At 44.3% G+C, this 16654-nt stretch overlaps 1 protein-coding gene across 4 annotated transcripts in view; it reads left to right on the forward strand.

Moving 5' to 3' along the window:
• Window positions 1-4977, forward strand: part of polm (polymerase (DNA directed), mu) — a 45257-nt gene extending 40280 nt beyond the window's left edge. For all 4 annotated transcript variants that reach the window (XM_072485760.1, XM_072485759.1, XM_072485761.1 and 1 more), the window contains one exon: window positions 4707-4977. In XM_072485760.1, coding sequence (XP_072341861.1) covers window positions 4707-4793 — 87 coding nt within the window. In that variant the 3' untranslated portion in view covers window positions 4794-4977. The remainder of the gene's footprint in view (window positions 1-4706) is intronic.
• The last annotated feature ends 11677 nt before the right edge of the window (window positions 4978-16654 follow it).

Here is a 16654-nt window from a genome sequence, read left to right on the forward strand (position 1 = left end):
TGTATTGCTCATGCTTAATTACCCTGGATAAGGTAGCGGCGAGCTGCCTTCTTGCAACACTACAGTCCAGATGGGGTAGGTACACCACAGTGCTGTTTTGGAGGTAGCTTCAGGATTTTGACCCAGAAACAGTGAAGGAATGGTGGTCATGTGTGGCTCGGAGGGGAACCTGAAGGTAGTGGTGTTCCGATGTATCTTCTGCCCTTGTCCTTAGTGGCAGAGGCCACAGGCTTGGAAGGTGTTGTCGAAAGAACCTTGGTGAGTGGTTGCATTACATCTTGTAGATGGTATAAATGACTGCTGCCACTTTGCGTCAATGGTGGAGCAAATATATGTCTGGGCATGGGTTGCCAATTAAATGGGATGCTTTGTCTTGGATGGTGTCAAGCTTCTTGGGTATTTTTGGAGCTGCATTTATTCAGGCAAGTGGAGAGTATTCTAGCATACTTGAGCTTTGTAGATGGTAGAAAGGCTTTGGGAAGTCAGGAGTGAGATACTTGCCACTGGATTCATAGCCTCTCACCTGCTCTTGTGGCCACAGTTTTTTCTGGCTAGTCAAGTTCAGTTTATGATCAATGGTAACCCCCCCAGCATAGTGGGGGATTTTGTGTTGGTAATTGTTATTACCCTGCATGGGATTCATCCAGCTGGGGATGATTATTCCCCAGTGCTGATTGGGCTGTGAGTTAACCAGCACTAGTATAACAGGTCAGCTGTTGTAGCAGCTGCCAGAAAGGAGTGAGGACCTTGAGATGTTTAACTGGGTCCTGTGTAAATACTGCGGTTCTGCTGAATAAACATCTTAGGAAGTCTTTGGACTCCCCTTTGCTGTTTACTTCAGTAATGTCATTCAGTGTCGAGGCGCAATGGTTAGATTCCCCCTTAATGAAGATGGTCGTTGCCTGGCCCTTGTGGCGTGAATGTTACTTGCCAGCCCAAGCCTGGATATTGTCCAGGTCTTGTTGCATTTGGACATTTACTGCTTCAGTATCTGAGGAGTCTCAAATGGTGCTGAACATTGTGCAATCACCAACGAGCAACCCCACTCCTAACTTTGAAGGTGATTGATCAAGCTGGCCTAGTATTCTACCCTGAGGAACTCCTGCACAAATGTCCAAGGACTGAGATAATTGACCTTCAACAAGCACAACCATCTTCCTTTTGCTTGGTACGACTCCCAACAGCAGAGAGTTGTCCCCCTGATTCCCACTGACTCCAAAACGAACTTGTCCCACTTTATTGCAATGGTAAAACCTAGGCTTTTGAGTCTCACCTTCACCCTCCGTACCTTCTGTCCTGGTCTGAGTAGGAGATCTCAGAGCATTCCCAGCTTTACATTCCTTACTTTGGCTACGTGCCTTCCTTTCACTCTCCCAAGTTCCAATCCTTTATAAAATTACAGAGGGTGATGGAACAAAGGTTTAAATTTATGGATCAACTCATAATCGTCAGTCATTCTTGCTGCTTGTCTTCACCTTTTGGTCTTCAAAATGGGCTCTTATCATAGAAGGTAGGGAATTCTTAAATTCTTTTAAGCGAATGACCTCTCTCAGAGCCTCACAAGTAGTTGCAACTCCCAATGCTTGTACCCATCTATTAAACTTGTTCTGCTTAACCCTTGGGAATTCGACATAAGTCTGTTCTGGCTGCCTCCTTAAACTCCAAAATGTTTGTCTATATGCCTTGGGAACTAATTCATTTGCAGCCAGAATAGCCTCTGACAGGGAAGCATAAACTTCCTATGCTCCCCGTCAATTTACATTGCATGGGTAAAATCCACTTTTTCCATTTCGGTGGCTGTTTTCTCAAATGCCCTAAAAAAGGTTTTGACTTCCTTCTCTTCAAACTTTGGGAATGCCGATATTAATGTAAACTTATCGCCACTGGGTTTCGTTCCAGGATTAAACTCCCCTGTCGCACCTGGCAGCTCCCATTTAATTTCTAGTGCCTTAAGCTGGAACTCTCCCTATTTTATTTTTCCCACTGTCTCTTTTCCTTTTCTTTCTCTCTCTAATGCTTCTTTCCTCTCTCTCAAATGCTTTTTCTCTCACTGATTCCAACTTCCTCATTTCAATTTCCATTTGAAAAGCTATTTATTTGCTGCATTTTCATTTCTTTATCCATTCTTTTTGATTCCCCCCTCATGCTTGAACTGCAACCGAATTCTCTCCAGCTCAATTTCCCCACCAGAAAATGTCTTTGATGCTACTTCTTGGGCTCTCCTTTGTTTCTAACAGATCCAAGTATTCAACCAAAATATCATGGGCGGAATTCTCCATTAGCCAACGCCAAAATCGGGGCGTCCGATCAGGCAGAGAACAGCTCCTGATGCCAAAATCGCCGAAACGCCGGTTTGACGCCAAATTGCGATGCTCTGCCTTCTCGAAAGTGCGCCGCGTGTAGTTGCAACACCGTTTACATTTCATCAGTTGATGCTCCGCCTCCGATGGGCGGAGTTCCCGAAGGCACGGTCCACATGTGCTCTCACAAATTGTGAACCTGGCATGATGGCTGCTGAGAGAGAGGGCGTACGGACAGTATCCAGTGCTACCATACTTTGCCGACAGCCATGCCGCTGGCCGGGGGACGTCTGACAGGGCTGGGGGGAGTAGTGAGGCAGAAGGTGGGCGGTGGGGTCGTGCTGAATGGGTACGCAACAACATTACCGCATCCGGCAAGGCAGACATGCGGCTGTGCCTGCCGCTGACAGTCCGCTTTAAACCTGGTGCACTGGATCATATAGCTGACCACCCCCCTCCTTTGGCCCCAGCGGACCCATCAGCTGCATGGGTGCTCCAACACCTTGCCAACCCTGATCCCTGTATGCGAGTGTGAGAGGTAAGCGTGGCTTGTCAGCCCTGCGATTGTCGATCATGGACCCGGCGAATCCTACACCGTTTTTCAGGGGAATCGATGGTGTTCCATGCGGCTCCGGTGCTAGCCCATCAATGGTAGCGAAAACGGTGCGGGTTTGGTGCCGATATTTCTGACATGAAAGTCCACGGATTCTCCGTTGCCGTCAACAGACTCAGAAACAGAGAATCCAGCCCCATATATCTCTGCCTTCCTTGCTTTTTCTGGCATCTATATTTTCAATTCACCTGTCAATTCAATTAGCTTGTCTTTTTGAAGCTCTTTTAAATAAACTAAAGACAAGTGGTCCACCTGAAGAAAACTCTTAGCAGCTTCCAGAGCCATCCTGATTTATTGCTATAAACCTGGTGTCTCTTTTTACTTCATGCTGTAACCCAAGCATTACTGTCTACCATTCCAAAGATCCCAGACAAGCCCCCAACTTATGTTACGACCCCCTGGGCTCCTGCACAGCCAATTCCAGCCCCACTTGACCCGGAGTCACAACACAATTGAAATGAATGAATAATTCTTGGAAAAACACGCGAAGCCTTTGGCCCTTGGCTGCCCAATAATTACAGCCACCAGGTTTGTAAATTTAAACACAATTAATTTTTATTAATAACAATAGCTAGAATTACATTTGCAGCAAATACAACAGGTTAACTATTATCTAATTCCTAACCCCCCCTTGAGCTCACCACAATCCTCTCTATACACACACACACATATGCATGTCAGACAAACAAACACAGAAGGGAAAAGAGGGGTGGAAAAATAATAATGCAAGTAAAAAGAGTTTCAGGTGGTTGTTTGTAGCACACCTTTCTTTAGTCCAAGCTTTGAGTTTGAGGTTTCTTGCTTTCAGTCCAGAATGATTTTCACTGTAGATTCATACAGGTCTCTGCAGTTTCAGAAATATAGTAGTTGTACAGCTTTTCTGGAGAAAAATTAGAAAGAGAGTGCAGGTCCTTCCCGCTTGAGTGTCCAGGACTCCAACTATTTCTGGCTCTCAATCACCTCACTCAGGCAGGACCCAATCGCTCCCAGTTACTGGGCAGAATACAAGCTTTTGGACTATTCATTGGCCACCAACCAACCAATCGAACTAAGTCCCACCAATCTCTTGGCTGCTGAAAAGTCTGAGTACTGCTGTTCAAAAGTTAGCACAGTGTTCTCCTTTGGAACTTTTTCTTCTCCTGCTCGACTTAAAAATATATGTCCATTAAGTATCCATGGATCAAAATGATAATAGCAAAAATAAAGGGGAAAAAAACGAATAAATGGGAAGGCCCCTCAAAATAACATCTGAAAACTGAAGTGACATTAGTCGAGCTAACTGTTTGATTGTTTAATAAATTTCTCTCTAAGTTATTCCTTATTGTTTGCTGGCTATAGCAACAGGTAGAATTCTTGCCTTAGTCAGGAGGTTATGGGTTCACGTTCCGTTCCAGAGACATTAACACACAATCCAGGCTGATATTCCAGTGCAGTAGTGAGTGAGTTTTTGCAGTGTCATAAGTGCTGTGTTTCTGAAGCAACATTAAATCAATAAACTATGTGCTGTTTGCTGTTTTTGGATGGCCTGAAAGATTTCTGGCAGTAGGTTTGAAGAATAAGAGGGGTTATTCACCATATTTAATCCTCCACCAACATCAGTAAAATACAGATTATTTTTCCTTGTTGTGTTCCTGTTTGAGGGAGGTTGATAAGCGCAAATTGGTATCTATATTTCTGACATTATAACAGACTGCACTACCATTGTACTTCATTGGCCCCGAAGTGTTTTGGGACATCTGAGGTTGTGAAATAAACTATATAAATGCAAGTCTTACTTTGCTCCTTTGTTTCAGAATACATTTCTGCTAGCTGCTACAGAAGAAGAGATATTTGCACATCTCGGATTGGATTACATACCACCTCAGGAAAGGAATGCTTGATCTGCTGAATTCAAGATGCAGGAGCATAGAGAATAAACAATGATGACACCTCAAGGATTACCTTCTTGAAAAATATCTGTACATTTGTCCCCTGATGTCCAAGAAAAATCTGGCCATTTCCCCCATGTTTGGTACTTTGTGACTTGCATGCATCTCCTGTCCAGTCGGTGCGTTTGTAGAATTGGTAAGTTATTTGTTAATGGATTAAATATTCATTTGGTTAGCATCTTTTGACATTTCCATACAAAGTTACATGTGGACATGTGCATCATTGTCTTTGCCATTGCACTCTCTCCTCTGAATCACAAGCTTTTGACTTCACGTCCCACTCAAAGAATTCGGGCACAGAATCTTAACTGAAGCCGAGGGAGTTCTATATTTTTAAAAATGGAATCATTACAGTGCAGAAGGACACCACTCAGCCTCGTGAATCTGCATCGATCCTCCACGCCGCTTAACATTTGGATACTAAGGGATAAGCATGGCCAATCCACCTAATGTGCACATCTTCGTACTGGGTTACGGGGATAGGGTGGAGGTGTGGGCTTGGGTAGGGTGCTCTTTCCAAGGGCCGGTGCAGACTCGACAGGCTGAGTGGCCTCCTTCTGCACTGTAAACTCTATGACTATGGGAGGATCCGGAGCACCCAGAAGAAACCTTCGCAGATACTGGGAGAATGTGCAAACTCCACACAGTCACCCAAGGTTGGAATTGAATCTTGGGCCCCTGGCGCTGTGAGGCAGCAGTGCTAACCTCTGTGCCACCGTTGATGGTGCCATTTTGTCTCATGAGACTTGGAGCTGAGGGACCACTTGCCCCAGATAGATGTCACGGATGTCCAACTGTAGTTTGAAAAAGAGGACCGTAGTTCTTCCTGATGTCCTGGTAAATCTTCATCTGAAATCAACATCACTGAATACATTTATTGCTTGTTATGGAATTTTGCTGTGTGCCACATTTCGTATCTTACGACAGTGAAGATACTCTGGCTATAGCAACAGGTAGAATTAAGGTACAGTAAAGCACTTCAAAATGTCCTTCATTCACAAATGGTGCAGTATAAATGGAAGTTCTTCACAAGTACAGTCTTGCTTTAAGGATTCTAGTATCTTTCTCTCCACTTTTTCTTTGCCATTTGTCTCTTCCCTTCCTTCCAGATGTCTTTAGTTACCTCCTTAGGCAGCACAAACATTATTTCGATATTCAGTGAGGTATTGCTTCAGTTTTTGATGCTGTAAACTTCAGAGTTTTACTTCGCACGTGTTTTAAAGAGTATGCAAGCGTAATGTTATAGAATATACAAATACAATGATACGTACAGCAGGAGCAAAATCCAATTTGGTTGGAAATGGATTATTGCTGATGATTAATGTGTGATCGTGTTTATGTTTAGGCTGCTAAAATTGTTGCCTGTAATTTTTTGGAGTTAAGAAATCTCCGTACGGTCAACATAAGTAGTCTCTCCGCTGCTGAGTTAAGAAAGGAAACATTGGGAAGACTTTCCGTCTCATGATCACATTCCAGTGTGCCTTTTTCTCACACCCACCTGTGTAAAATGTTTTATACCGGGATCGGATCATAATTGCCTGTGGTATCTTTCGTGGGTAAAGAAATGACTAACTATTGCTCTTGCACGAACAATGCAACGAATATTGCATGAGCAGTAATTCAGGGGCTGTTTAGCACAGGGCTAAATGGCTGGCTTTGAAAGCAGACCAAGGCAGGCCAGCAGTACGGTTCGATTCCCGTAACAGCATCCCCGAACAAGCGCTGGAATGTGGCGACTAGGGGCTTTCCACAGTAACTTCATTTGAAGCCTACTTGTGACAATAAGCGATTTTCATTTCATTGAAATGAAAATGGGCACCTCCGAAACCCCAAAGATCGCCACCATTGGGCCTCGTCTGACTCTACCCAATAATTTGGGATAATGTCCCAAACACCGCTTCCCAGTACTGTGCCAGTTTCTCACACTCCCAGAGCATCACACACTTGGTTCGCTGGCCCTCGCCCACACTTTTCACACCCGTACTTCCAGACCACCCCACGAAAGAATCTGCTCATTCATGGTTGAGTCATGTGCACTCTGTGCACAGTCTTAAACTGGATCAGGTTCATTCACGCACAAGAAGAAGTAGCATTCACCCGAAGCATAGCCTTGCACCATAGAACAAATCTATTTCTTCTCCAAGCTCCTCCTCCTACTTATACTTAATCCTCATCACTTGCGTCCTCCCTCGCTCCCCAAGTAACCTGGAAATGTCCCCAATCTTGCCCTTTCTAGGCTGGTCTGGAAGTAGCAGTTGCTCCAGCAGAGTATACCCTGGCAACATGGGAAACACCCTCCACTCTTTTCTTACAAAGTCCTGTACCTGCATGTACCTAAACTCCTCCCTCTTGGCAGCTCGTACCTTCCCTGTAGCTCATCTAAACCTTCAAATTGCCCTTCCAAATACAGGTCCCTTATCTTTTTCAGCCCCACCTCCCCCCACCTTATTAAACATCCCATCTATCTCCCCCGGTTCCCATGGTGTCAACACCGACATCCCTTCAGTTGGTTCCATATCTTGACTGTCGATTGCACCACCGGGCTCGGAGTACTTGAGAAGGTTATGCCTTGAGGACACCGGGAGAACAAAATGGAAATAGAAAACAAAAGACACTCCTGAAATATAGAAGTTCTTGGAAGTCCCGTAAATTTTACAAGTCTACTGTCGCAAATATTCATATCTATTGTTTGAGGAAAGCGCAGTTTAATGTTTGAAGCTACTTTGACATACATATATACAAAAAAAGTCAGTATGACTCATGAAATGATGGGGCACACTCATAGGATGCATCAAATAATTCCCGACCCAATCATTCATTATATGCTTGGCTGGAGCAAAAACTAGTACATTATGGAATGTTATATTTAGTTTTGGGATAAAGCTATTTTCACTGCACGTCATTATACCTGATTGATAACCACTGTCACCAACACCCTTTTTATGACTTCATTCAATGTCTGCACAAAATTTCAATCTTCATTCAGTTTCACAATAATTTAATATGCAATTTGCAAAACAAATGCACCGTGGAAACAATTACGATCAATGTAGCAGAAGGTCAGCACAAATAGCACATCCTCCATGTGACTATAAGACCTGATCATGTTCTCAGTATGTCAAAAAATGCACACAGTTAATGGAAGTTATTGTTCAATAAGTAATGAGAAATCTGGCTGATTTACTTTTACTTCTCTCTAATCTGAGTTGCTGCTGTGAATTTCAGTGTTCCTCTCGCCATTCTGGCTAAATTCAAAACAAAGCAGGTAAGGGAAAAGGGTGAAGCAGTGTGTTCCATATTGTCTCAGTAATTTAAGATGCAATGTTTTTACTTTAGAATGGAATGTTTGAAATGGTCATTTATTTTTCACATTTAATCTAATGATTTTGTGTGAATGGACTCTGCGGGCGGGATTCTCCGAGCTCTGCGCCGGGCCGGAGAATCGCCGCAACCGCGCCACGCTGCCCCGATGCAGGCACGCGATTCTCCGAGGAGTGGAGAATCGCCACCATTTGCACCGGCGCATTTGGCACGGTGACGGTCGCGGGGGGCCGCCGATTCTCCAGCCTTGATGGGCCGGAGGAAACGGCAGAGTCCCGCCGGCGCCGTCCACACCTCGCAGCCGGCGTGAACTCTGCGCGCAGAGTCGGGGATGGCCTGTGGGGGCAGGAGGGGGTTCCTTCACCGGGGGGGCGGGGGGGGGGGGGGGGGGGGGGGGAGTGTCTCTGATGGGGTCTGGCCCACGATCGGGGCCCACCGATCAGCCTGCCGGCCACTCCAGACCCGGCACTATTTTGTTACGTGGCCGGCCCCTGAACCCCCGCACCATGTTGCGTCGGGGCCGTCGCGATGAGGAAGTCGCATGAGTGGGTTGGCGCGGAGCCCAATTGGCACCGGGAAGGGAGGCTGGAGTGACGTGAATCGCTCCAGCGCCATGCTGGCCCCCTGTGAGGGCCAGAATCGGTAGTGCCCACGCCCGTTTCGCACCGTCGTGAAAGGCGACGGCGTTCACGACGGTGCGGACACTCTGCCTCCATTTCAGAAAATCCCGCTCTGCATGTCCACTACACTCCTGTCCATGATCCCTGCTGTTGCCACTTCACTCCGTGCCCCCTCATTACTAATCTTCCTGTCGGTGAGAGCAGTCTCTTATCAAAACACTTCAGCATATCTATTAAATATCACCATAATCTTCTCCAGTCTTAAAACAAAGCTGAGGTCCCTGATCTCCTCAGTCTCGTAATTCTGAAGCCTTGATGTCCTCCCTCACCTGTGTTGCCCAGAATGGAGCACAGTACACCAGATGAGGCCGAACTAGCGCTTTATATTACCCTTGTCCCTTAAACATTAGATGTCCCTACAATAATTGTAAAATAAAGTAATAATTGAGATCCTGGGATGCTTTCCCTCAGGACCTCAGAAGTAGCAAGTACTCTCTTCTGCCAACTTTGAGATGTTTACAAGTGGTGACTGGTATCACTCACTTCCTTTATCCCAATTTCTCAGCTTTTTCTCCTTGGATGTTTTGAATAATGAGATTTTGAAAGGAATCTTGACTGAATTTTTGTAAGTATGATTGGCAGATTCAACTGCGAGAGGACCGATCGGCTGAGCCCAATCCTGAGGAACCTGGCAGGCGGGCAGTAACAGAATAATTAGGAGTCTCATTCTTCACTGCCGTCGTGACCACAAACTCAACTGAAAGACACGGCACATCAGAATAGTTCAGGTGGAGATAAGAACTTTGCACCATTTGACAGGTTTCTGACATTGCTTGTCTTGGAAATTGTCTTGGAAATGTTACATTTTAAATACATGTTCTAACATTGGGGCTTGTCCAAAACATGGAGCTTAAAAGCAGAATTACAACTCTTCTGTTCGGTCATGAGAGCGGGAACCGACTGCAGAATTGTAATTGGAGGAACGGCTGACATAACAGAGACGAGCTATTCCTCCAATCACATATTCTGTCTCTTCCACGCTTATTGCTCCAGCTCTTCCAATCACAGTTCCCTCCCTTCCGCTCTTGCTGCTTGGCCAGAAACAGAATGAATGATTGGAAGAACAGCAGGGGTGGGACGAAGAAACTTAAGATTGCCGCTTGAAGAGCAGTCATTCTGGCCAGTTGCATTTCTGTGATGCAGAATATTTTGAGCTGTGTCATCACCAGGTGCTTTTTGACCAGCTGCTAGATGACGCAGAGAAAGAAGAGAGAGTCCAGAAGCCCAGAAAATCTCTGCTAATGAGCACCGAGAGCAGGTCCTGGCAAACTATCACTGAGCCTTGCATTAGCTCATATTCGGCTGCCCTTTGTGCCTGCAGTTTGAACCTCTCCCTTGTGCTTCTTGTGACTTGCATAGAGCCTTGATGTTATTGTCAGAATCTTGCTTTGAGACAACTCGATTCTCAAAATACTTGAAATAAATTTGTCAAGTTGAATCGCATTCAGCATCCCTCAGGCTCGGGTGATGCCAAGTGCTTATCTGTCAAGGAGGTGGACTGGGCCACCATTTAAGTGAAGAAAAGAGTCGTCAACCTGCTCATTGATGCCCTGTTTGAGTTCTGCCAGTTCCATTCAGCTCACGACTTCAATATAACCTCAGTTCAAACATGGGCAAAATAGCAGCACTCTAGAGGCGAGGTGAGAGTGAATTCCAGTGACATCATAAGAAAACTGGAGTCAATGGGAAAGGGAGGGGAGGCACAAAGGAAGATGGTTATGATTGTTGGAAGTCAATCATCTCAGTCGCATGAAATCACTGTGGGAATTCCTCAGGATCGTTTCCTTGGTTCAACTATCTTCAGCTTCTTCATCTAAAAACTTCCCTCTATCATCAGGTCAGAAGTGGGGATGTTAGCTTCTGATGCACAATGTTCAGCATCATTTGCAATTCTTTTAGGTAGTCATGAGAATGATAGATAAAGGGGAAACAGTAGATGTAACAAACTTGGATTTCCAAAAAGCTTTCACTAAGGTACCGCATAAAAGGCTGCTTAATAAGACAAGAGCCCATCATGTTGGGGTAGTATATTAGCATGGAAAGAGGGTTGGCTAACTTATTTAAGACAGAGTTGGTATATGAGGGGCATTTTCAAGATGGAAACATGTAATTGATGGATTGCCACAGGGATCACTGCTGGAACCTCAATTATTTTTGACATATATTAATTACTTGGATGAAATAAGTAAATGCACTATTGCCAAGTTTGTGGATGACACACAAACAGGCAAGTGGTGAAGATGACACTAGAGGGATAGAGACAGGTTAAGTGAGTGAGCAAAAACATGGCAGATGGAATATAATGAAGGAAAATATGAAGTTGTGCACTTTGGGAGGAAAAATAAAAGAGCATTTCCCAAAAAGCTAGCCTGCAAGTTCAGCAGGCAATAGGGAAGGAAAATGGAATGTTGACCTTTATTGCAAAGGGAGTGGAGTATAAAAATAGACAAGTCTTGCTAAAACCATACATGGCACTAGTGAGATCACACCTGGAATACTGTGAACTGTTTGGTCTCCTTATCTGAGGGAAGATATACTGGAATTGGAAGGTTCACTAGATTGATCTGGATGTGGAGGATTTTTTTTCTGAGGAGGGGTTGAGTAGGTTGGGCCTGTACTCATTAGAGTTCAGAAGAATGAGAGGTGACTTTCTTGAGACCTATAGGATTCTCAAGAGGCTTGACAGGGTACATGCTGAGAGGTTGTTCCCCCTTGAGGGAGAGTCTCGGACCAGAGGGCATAATCTCAGAGTAAGGGGTCACCCATTAAAACAGATGAGGAGGAATTACTGATATCAGATGGTCGTGAAGTTGTGGAATGATTTACCGTAAAGGGCTGTAGAGGCTGGGTCAGTAGGTATGTTCAAGACTAAGATAAATAACAGATTTTATTTTCCAATTTCGGGGAAATTTAGTGTGGCCAATTCACCTTCACTGCACATCTTTGGGTTGTGGGGGTGAGACCTACAGAAACACTGGGAGAATGTGCAATGACCTGGGGTTGGGATCCTTGGCCCTCAGCGATGTGAGGCAGCAGTGCTAACCACTGCACCACCTGCCGCCCTGATAACTGATTTTTAATCAATAAGGGATTATTGTCAATCAGGGGTTATGGGGATAAGGTGGGAAAATGGAGTTCAGGGCTAACACATCAGATCAGTCATGACCTCATGAATAGTAGAGCAGACTCAATAGGTCGAATGGACAACTTTTGCTCCCACATCATCTGGTCTCAGATACTGAAACAGTCCATGCCATAAGCAGCCAGGCCTCCACAACATTCAGGCTTGGGCTGCTAAAATGGCAAGTGACAATTAAGCCACACAACTGTCAGGCAATGACTATCTCCAACAAAAGAGAATCCAACCATCTCTCCTTGAAATTCAACAGCATTTCCACCATTGAATTCCTCACTATCCTGTGTACATCTTTTGAGGACGGGACTAAGATCAATCTAGCGATTTTTAAATTGGTAAGTGAGGGATAATATACGTAGCTGGGTGGCACAGTGGCTAGCACTGCTGCCTTACAGCGCCAGGACTGTAGTTCATTTCTGGCCTTTAGTGATTGGGTGGAGTTTGCAAATTCTCCTGGGGTTCATCTGGGTGCTCTGGTTTTCTCCCACAGTCCAATGATGTGCAGATTAAATGGATTGCACATGCTAAATTGCCCCTTATTATCCAAAGGTTAGGTGAAGTGGGGTGCTCTTTCGGAGTATCGGTGCAAACTCGATGGGCCAAATGGCCAACTTGTGCACTGTAGGGATTCTATGATTCTACCAGCATGTTGAGGATTATCATTGAACTTAAACTGAACTGGACCAACCATATAAATACTGTGGCTGCAAGAGCAGATCAGAGACTGTAAATTTGTGGTGAGTAATTCACCTCCTTAACCTCCAAAGCCTGTCGACCGTCTACAAGGCACCAAGCAGGGATGTGATGGAATGTTCTCCACTTATTTGGATGAGTGAAGCTCCATCAACACTCCAGAAGCTTGACAACCAGGCCAAAGCAGCCTGCTTGATTGGCACCTATTCCACCACCTCCAATATCCACTCCCTCCACCATTGATACACAGTGGCAACAGTGAATACCACCTACAAGATGCACTGTAACAACTCGGCAAGGTTACTTCAACAGCACCTTCCAAACTCACGATTGCTACTATCTGGAAGGACAAGGACAGCAGACAAATGGGATATTTCAGTATTTTTTAAAAAGCTACTCCCGGCGGTCACAGTTTTAAAAAAAACTTGAGGACTGAATTTAAAGACTGTTCTTAAAATGGTCATGTGCAACCAGACAGAAGGGTGGATTTCGATCATCTTTCTCCCGAGGGGAGCAAGATGCTTTCCTCAGACATATAAATTTAAAATTCACTGAGTGCTCTCAAAGAGTAAACAGAAACTCGTTGACTTGATGGATTTTACTCCAAACACAGAAACGTACTGATAAGTCTGTAAGGTATGGACAGCCGTGACCCTTTTGATCATTTATTACCAGCATAGCATTAAAATCTTTAACATCACCCAAAAATTAGTTTACAATTACCTCTTAAACAATACTAAATACAGGGAACACAATATCCTGAATTGCTATCTTTATTCCCACTTAAACAACCATCCCAGCTCTTAATCAATCTTAAATACCAATGGCATGGGAATACTTGCTTTACAGAGATATTCTTTGAGAAAGAGACCTCTTGACACTGCTTTACAGAAAAGATCTGACTCCTGACAGACATTCTGGCTATATGTCTTCAAAAGCTGTTTCAATTGGCTTGCTTCAGCTCCCCTTGTCCTCATACAAGTCTGAATTGCTTCAAAGATTGTTAATCTCTTTTTAACTAAACTGCAGAGAGCAAAACCTGACTTGCAGTCCCAGCTTCATACAGAACAGAACCAATCTGTAAATGCTTTCTCAAAAAGCCTGATGCCGTAGCACCAACCAGCAATGACATCATCTTACCAAGCTGAAAACTAATTCACTCAAAATAAAATTGCATTAGCTGATGCTTTTTATGATGTTTAATTACATCTCTGGCTCCCAAAAGCTTTGTTGTCTTAGAATCATAGAATACCTACAGTGTAGAAGGAGGCTATTTGGCCCATCAAGTCTGCACCGACCCCCTGAAAGAGCACTCTACCTCGGCGCAAGCCCTCACCCCATCCCCATAACCAGTAACCCCATCTAACCTTTTGGACACTAAGGTGGAATTTAGCATGCACATCTTTGGACTGTGGGACAAATTTGGAGCACCCGGAGGAAACTCATGCAGACACGGGAAGAAAGCACAAACTCCACCTAGAGTGGAAAACACTACAGCAACAGCCAAGTTGAGATGTGGTGTGAAGAAACAATGCAGATGGCAAGACTGCCCAGCACAGGGTGGAGAATGTTTTCAGTGTGGGAAGACATTTAAGCATTTCCGCATATCCAACAACTTCAGTCGAGGTTGAATACAGGAGAATATTTATGAAACACTCCCATCAAAAAAGTGGAAATCAAGACAGAGATGAAATTGTAGCGTTTCTGGAGGAAGTGAATGGTCTTAATCAGGTTATTGGTTAGTTACAGTGCAAGTTAAAGCTTTGATACCAACTTTTAAAATACTACTGGCAGATGATATAAACTGGTTTAAGCAAATCCCCATCTTCCACCAGATATTAAATTATAAGGTTGAAGTGGCCCAAACACTCCAATAAAAGGCATGGTAATTGCTCCTCTTCACCACATGAGGAGGGGTGGGGCTCAATTGATCCTTGATTCTTTTTATGTTCTCCACAATTCAGGAACATCCTCTTGAATGAAGATGTTGGTGAACTCATGGGAATTCTGGAAAACTGGCTGATAACCAGCATTTGAACAGCTTAGTGCTTTTCATGGAACAATCTTCAAAGTTTTACGTAGAACCAGTGGAATTTCAGCATACAGCAGCTGAGGAGGTTTAGTTAATAAAAAGTTCCTTTTCATCACAAAGACACCATTCACTGGACCCCATGCAGGTATTGCAGTTATGGATCGCTCAGTTCTTTATAAAGTTAGGCCAGAGGTAGCAGATACAAAAGGCAATGTGGTAGACGATGGCCATCCTCCAACCTAACAATCTTTTAAAGCATCACTTTGGCAGTCAAACACACTCTAACCTAGGCTTTTAACCTTTGCTGCACCAAATACTTACAATCCAATATACCTCAAATTCCTACATTCATCACAGTTCTTTTACTCCTTTGGCTCTCAGCAAAGAGAGAGACCAGCCTAGCAGCTACAGCAGACAAAGTAAGTCCCAAGTCAACGCACGCTACGAGATAGACGCTCCTAGTTGCTATCCTGTAAACAGCTCAACCCAGCAGCCTCCGAACCGAGCAATTTGAAGTGGCCTGGATCTATTTCATGAGGTCATTAAATAGTGTCAAAATTTTCTTGCCCCTCATTCTGCAGGAAGTTTGCCACTTTGCACTGTACAGTGTACCTAATTCCTTGTAACAAAATGTTCTTTTTGACCTGTTTCAGGATGACACAGGGAACAAGTCTGTACACATGGGTAAATTTATGATATGGCCATGAAAGCATAAACTTTGTCAACAAAGATTTACAACTGCAAACTGACACTCCATTTCTCTTCCTGAAGTTCACAACTTTATTTTACAATGGTGTTTATTGTTTGCTAATTGCCCCTGTTGATGAGCATATGATAGTTCCAAATATTTTGCTCAGTTCTTCTCTGCACCATTTGCCCTTGCCATATTCAGATTATATTAAATGTGATGGTTTACTTCCGATTTGGATTGGTCTGCAATCTATACACTCACTGATTTGCTCTTACCACTGATGCTTCCTGGCATATTTGAAATGCTTTTGTAGACTCCCAGTGTTGCTCTCTTTGGTTGGCTCTTAATTTGGCTCTGTTTAATTACGTTTGCTCAAGAGTCGCCAGGTATCTTTCGACACCACCACAAGGTTCAGAACCGAATACTGATCAATGACTCGATACACCAGTTAGTAAGTTCAAAAGCAATGCTCATTTATTTACACACAGTCAAATCTCCACATGCATAAACTCTACAAACTAAACTACCACTATTACTAAAGCCTATACTTAGCTTCGGGTGCCCACTCAGTCAGAGGAACAATGGCCGTTGCTCGGTTCGGAGGCTGCTGGGTTGAGCTGTTTACAGGATAGCAACTAGGAGCGTCTATCTCGTAGCGTGCGTTGACTTGGGACTTACTTTGTCTGCTGTAGCTGCTAGGCTGGTCTCTCTCTTTGCTGAGAGCCAAAGGAGGAAGATTCGTCCTTGGGGAATACCTTTTATACTAAAACGGGCTTCGTGTGCTTTTGGACGGGCCTTGAACTTGTCCTCAACTAATTGGGTCTTTCCCAATCATCTGTATCAATCTTCCTCCAATAGAGGGGTGGTTCCCTGATCGCTGGGCGTGTCCTAGGTGACTGTTGGTCTGCTTTGTCTTAGTCCCCTCTGGCGCCGGGGAGTCTGCCTTAACATTATAATCCTAAATGTTTCCCTTTTGTCCCCGGAGATGGCTCATTAGTATGTAGATTGCTTGGCAGTTTCTGTCCTGTCTGAGAGTTTAAGGTTCTAATCAACAGACAAGAGCTTGCACCTGCTTGTTTCTTTGCATTGTCCAATTTTCCCTGCATTCATTGCGAGTGTCCATTTTGTAATCGGGACGTGGCCATCCCAGATGGCTACACCAGCCCCTCCAGTATTTCCCTTTGAACACTGTTCATAAATTGCAGCAATGAGTAAGGGCTTTAAAATGTTATGCAAAATTTAAATATGTGAATCAAACTG

The sequence above is a fragment of the Scyliorhinus torazame genome, chromosome 20, assembly GCF_047496885.1.
Source record: "Scyliorhinus torazame isolate Kashiwa2021f chromosome 20, sScyTor2.1, whole genome shotgun sequence".
Classification (NCBI taxonomy): Eukaryota; Metazoa; Chordata; class Chondrichthyes; order Carcharhiniformes; family Scyliorhinidae; genus Scyliorhinus; species Scyliorhinus torazame.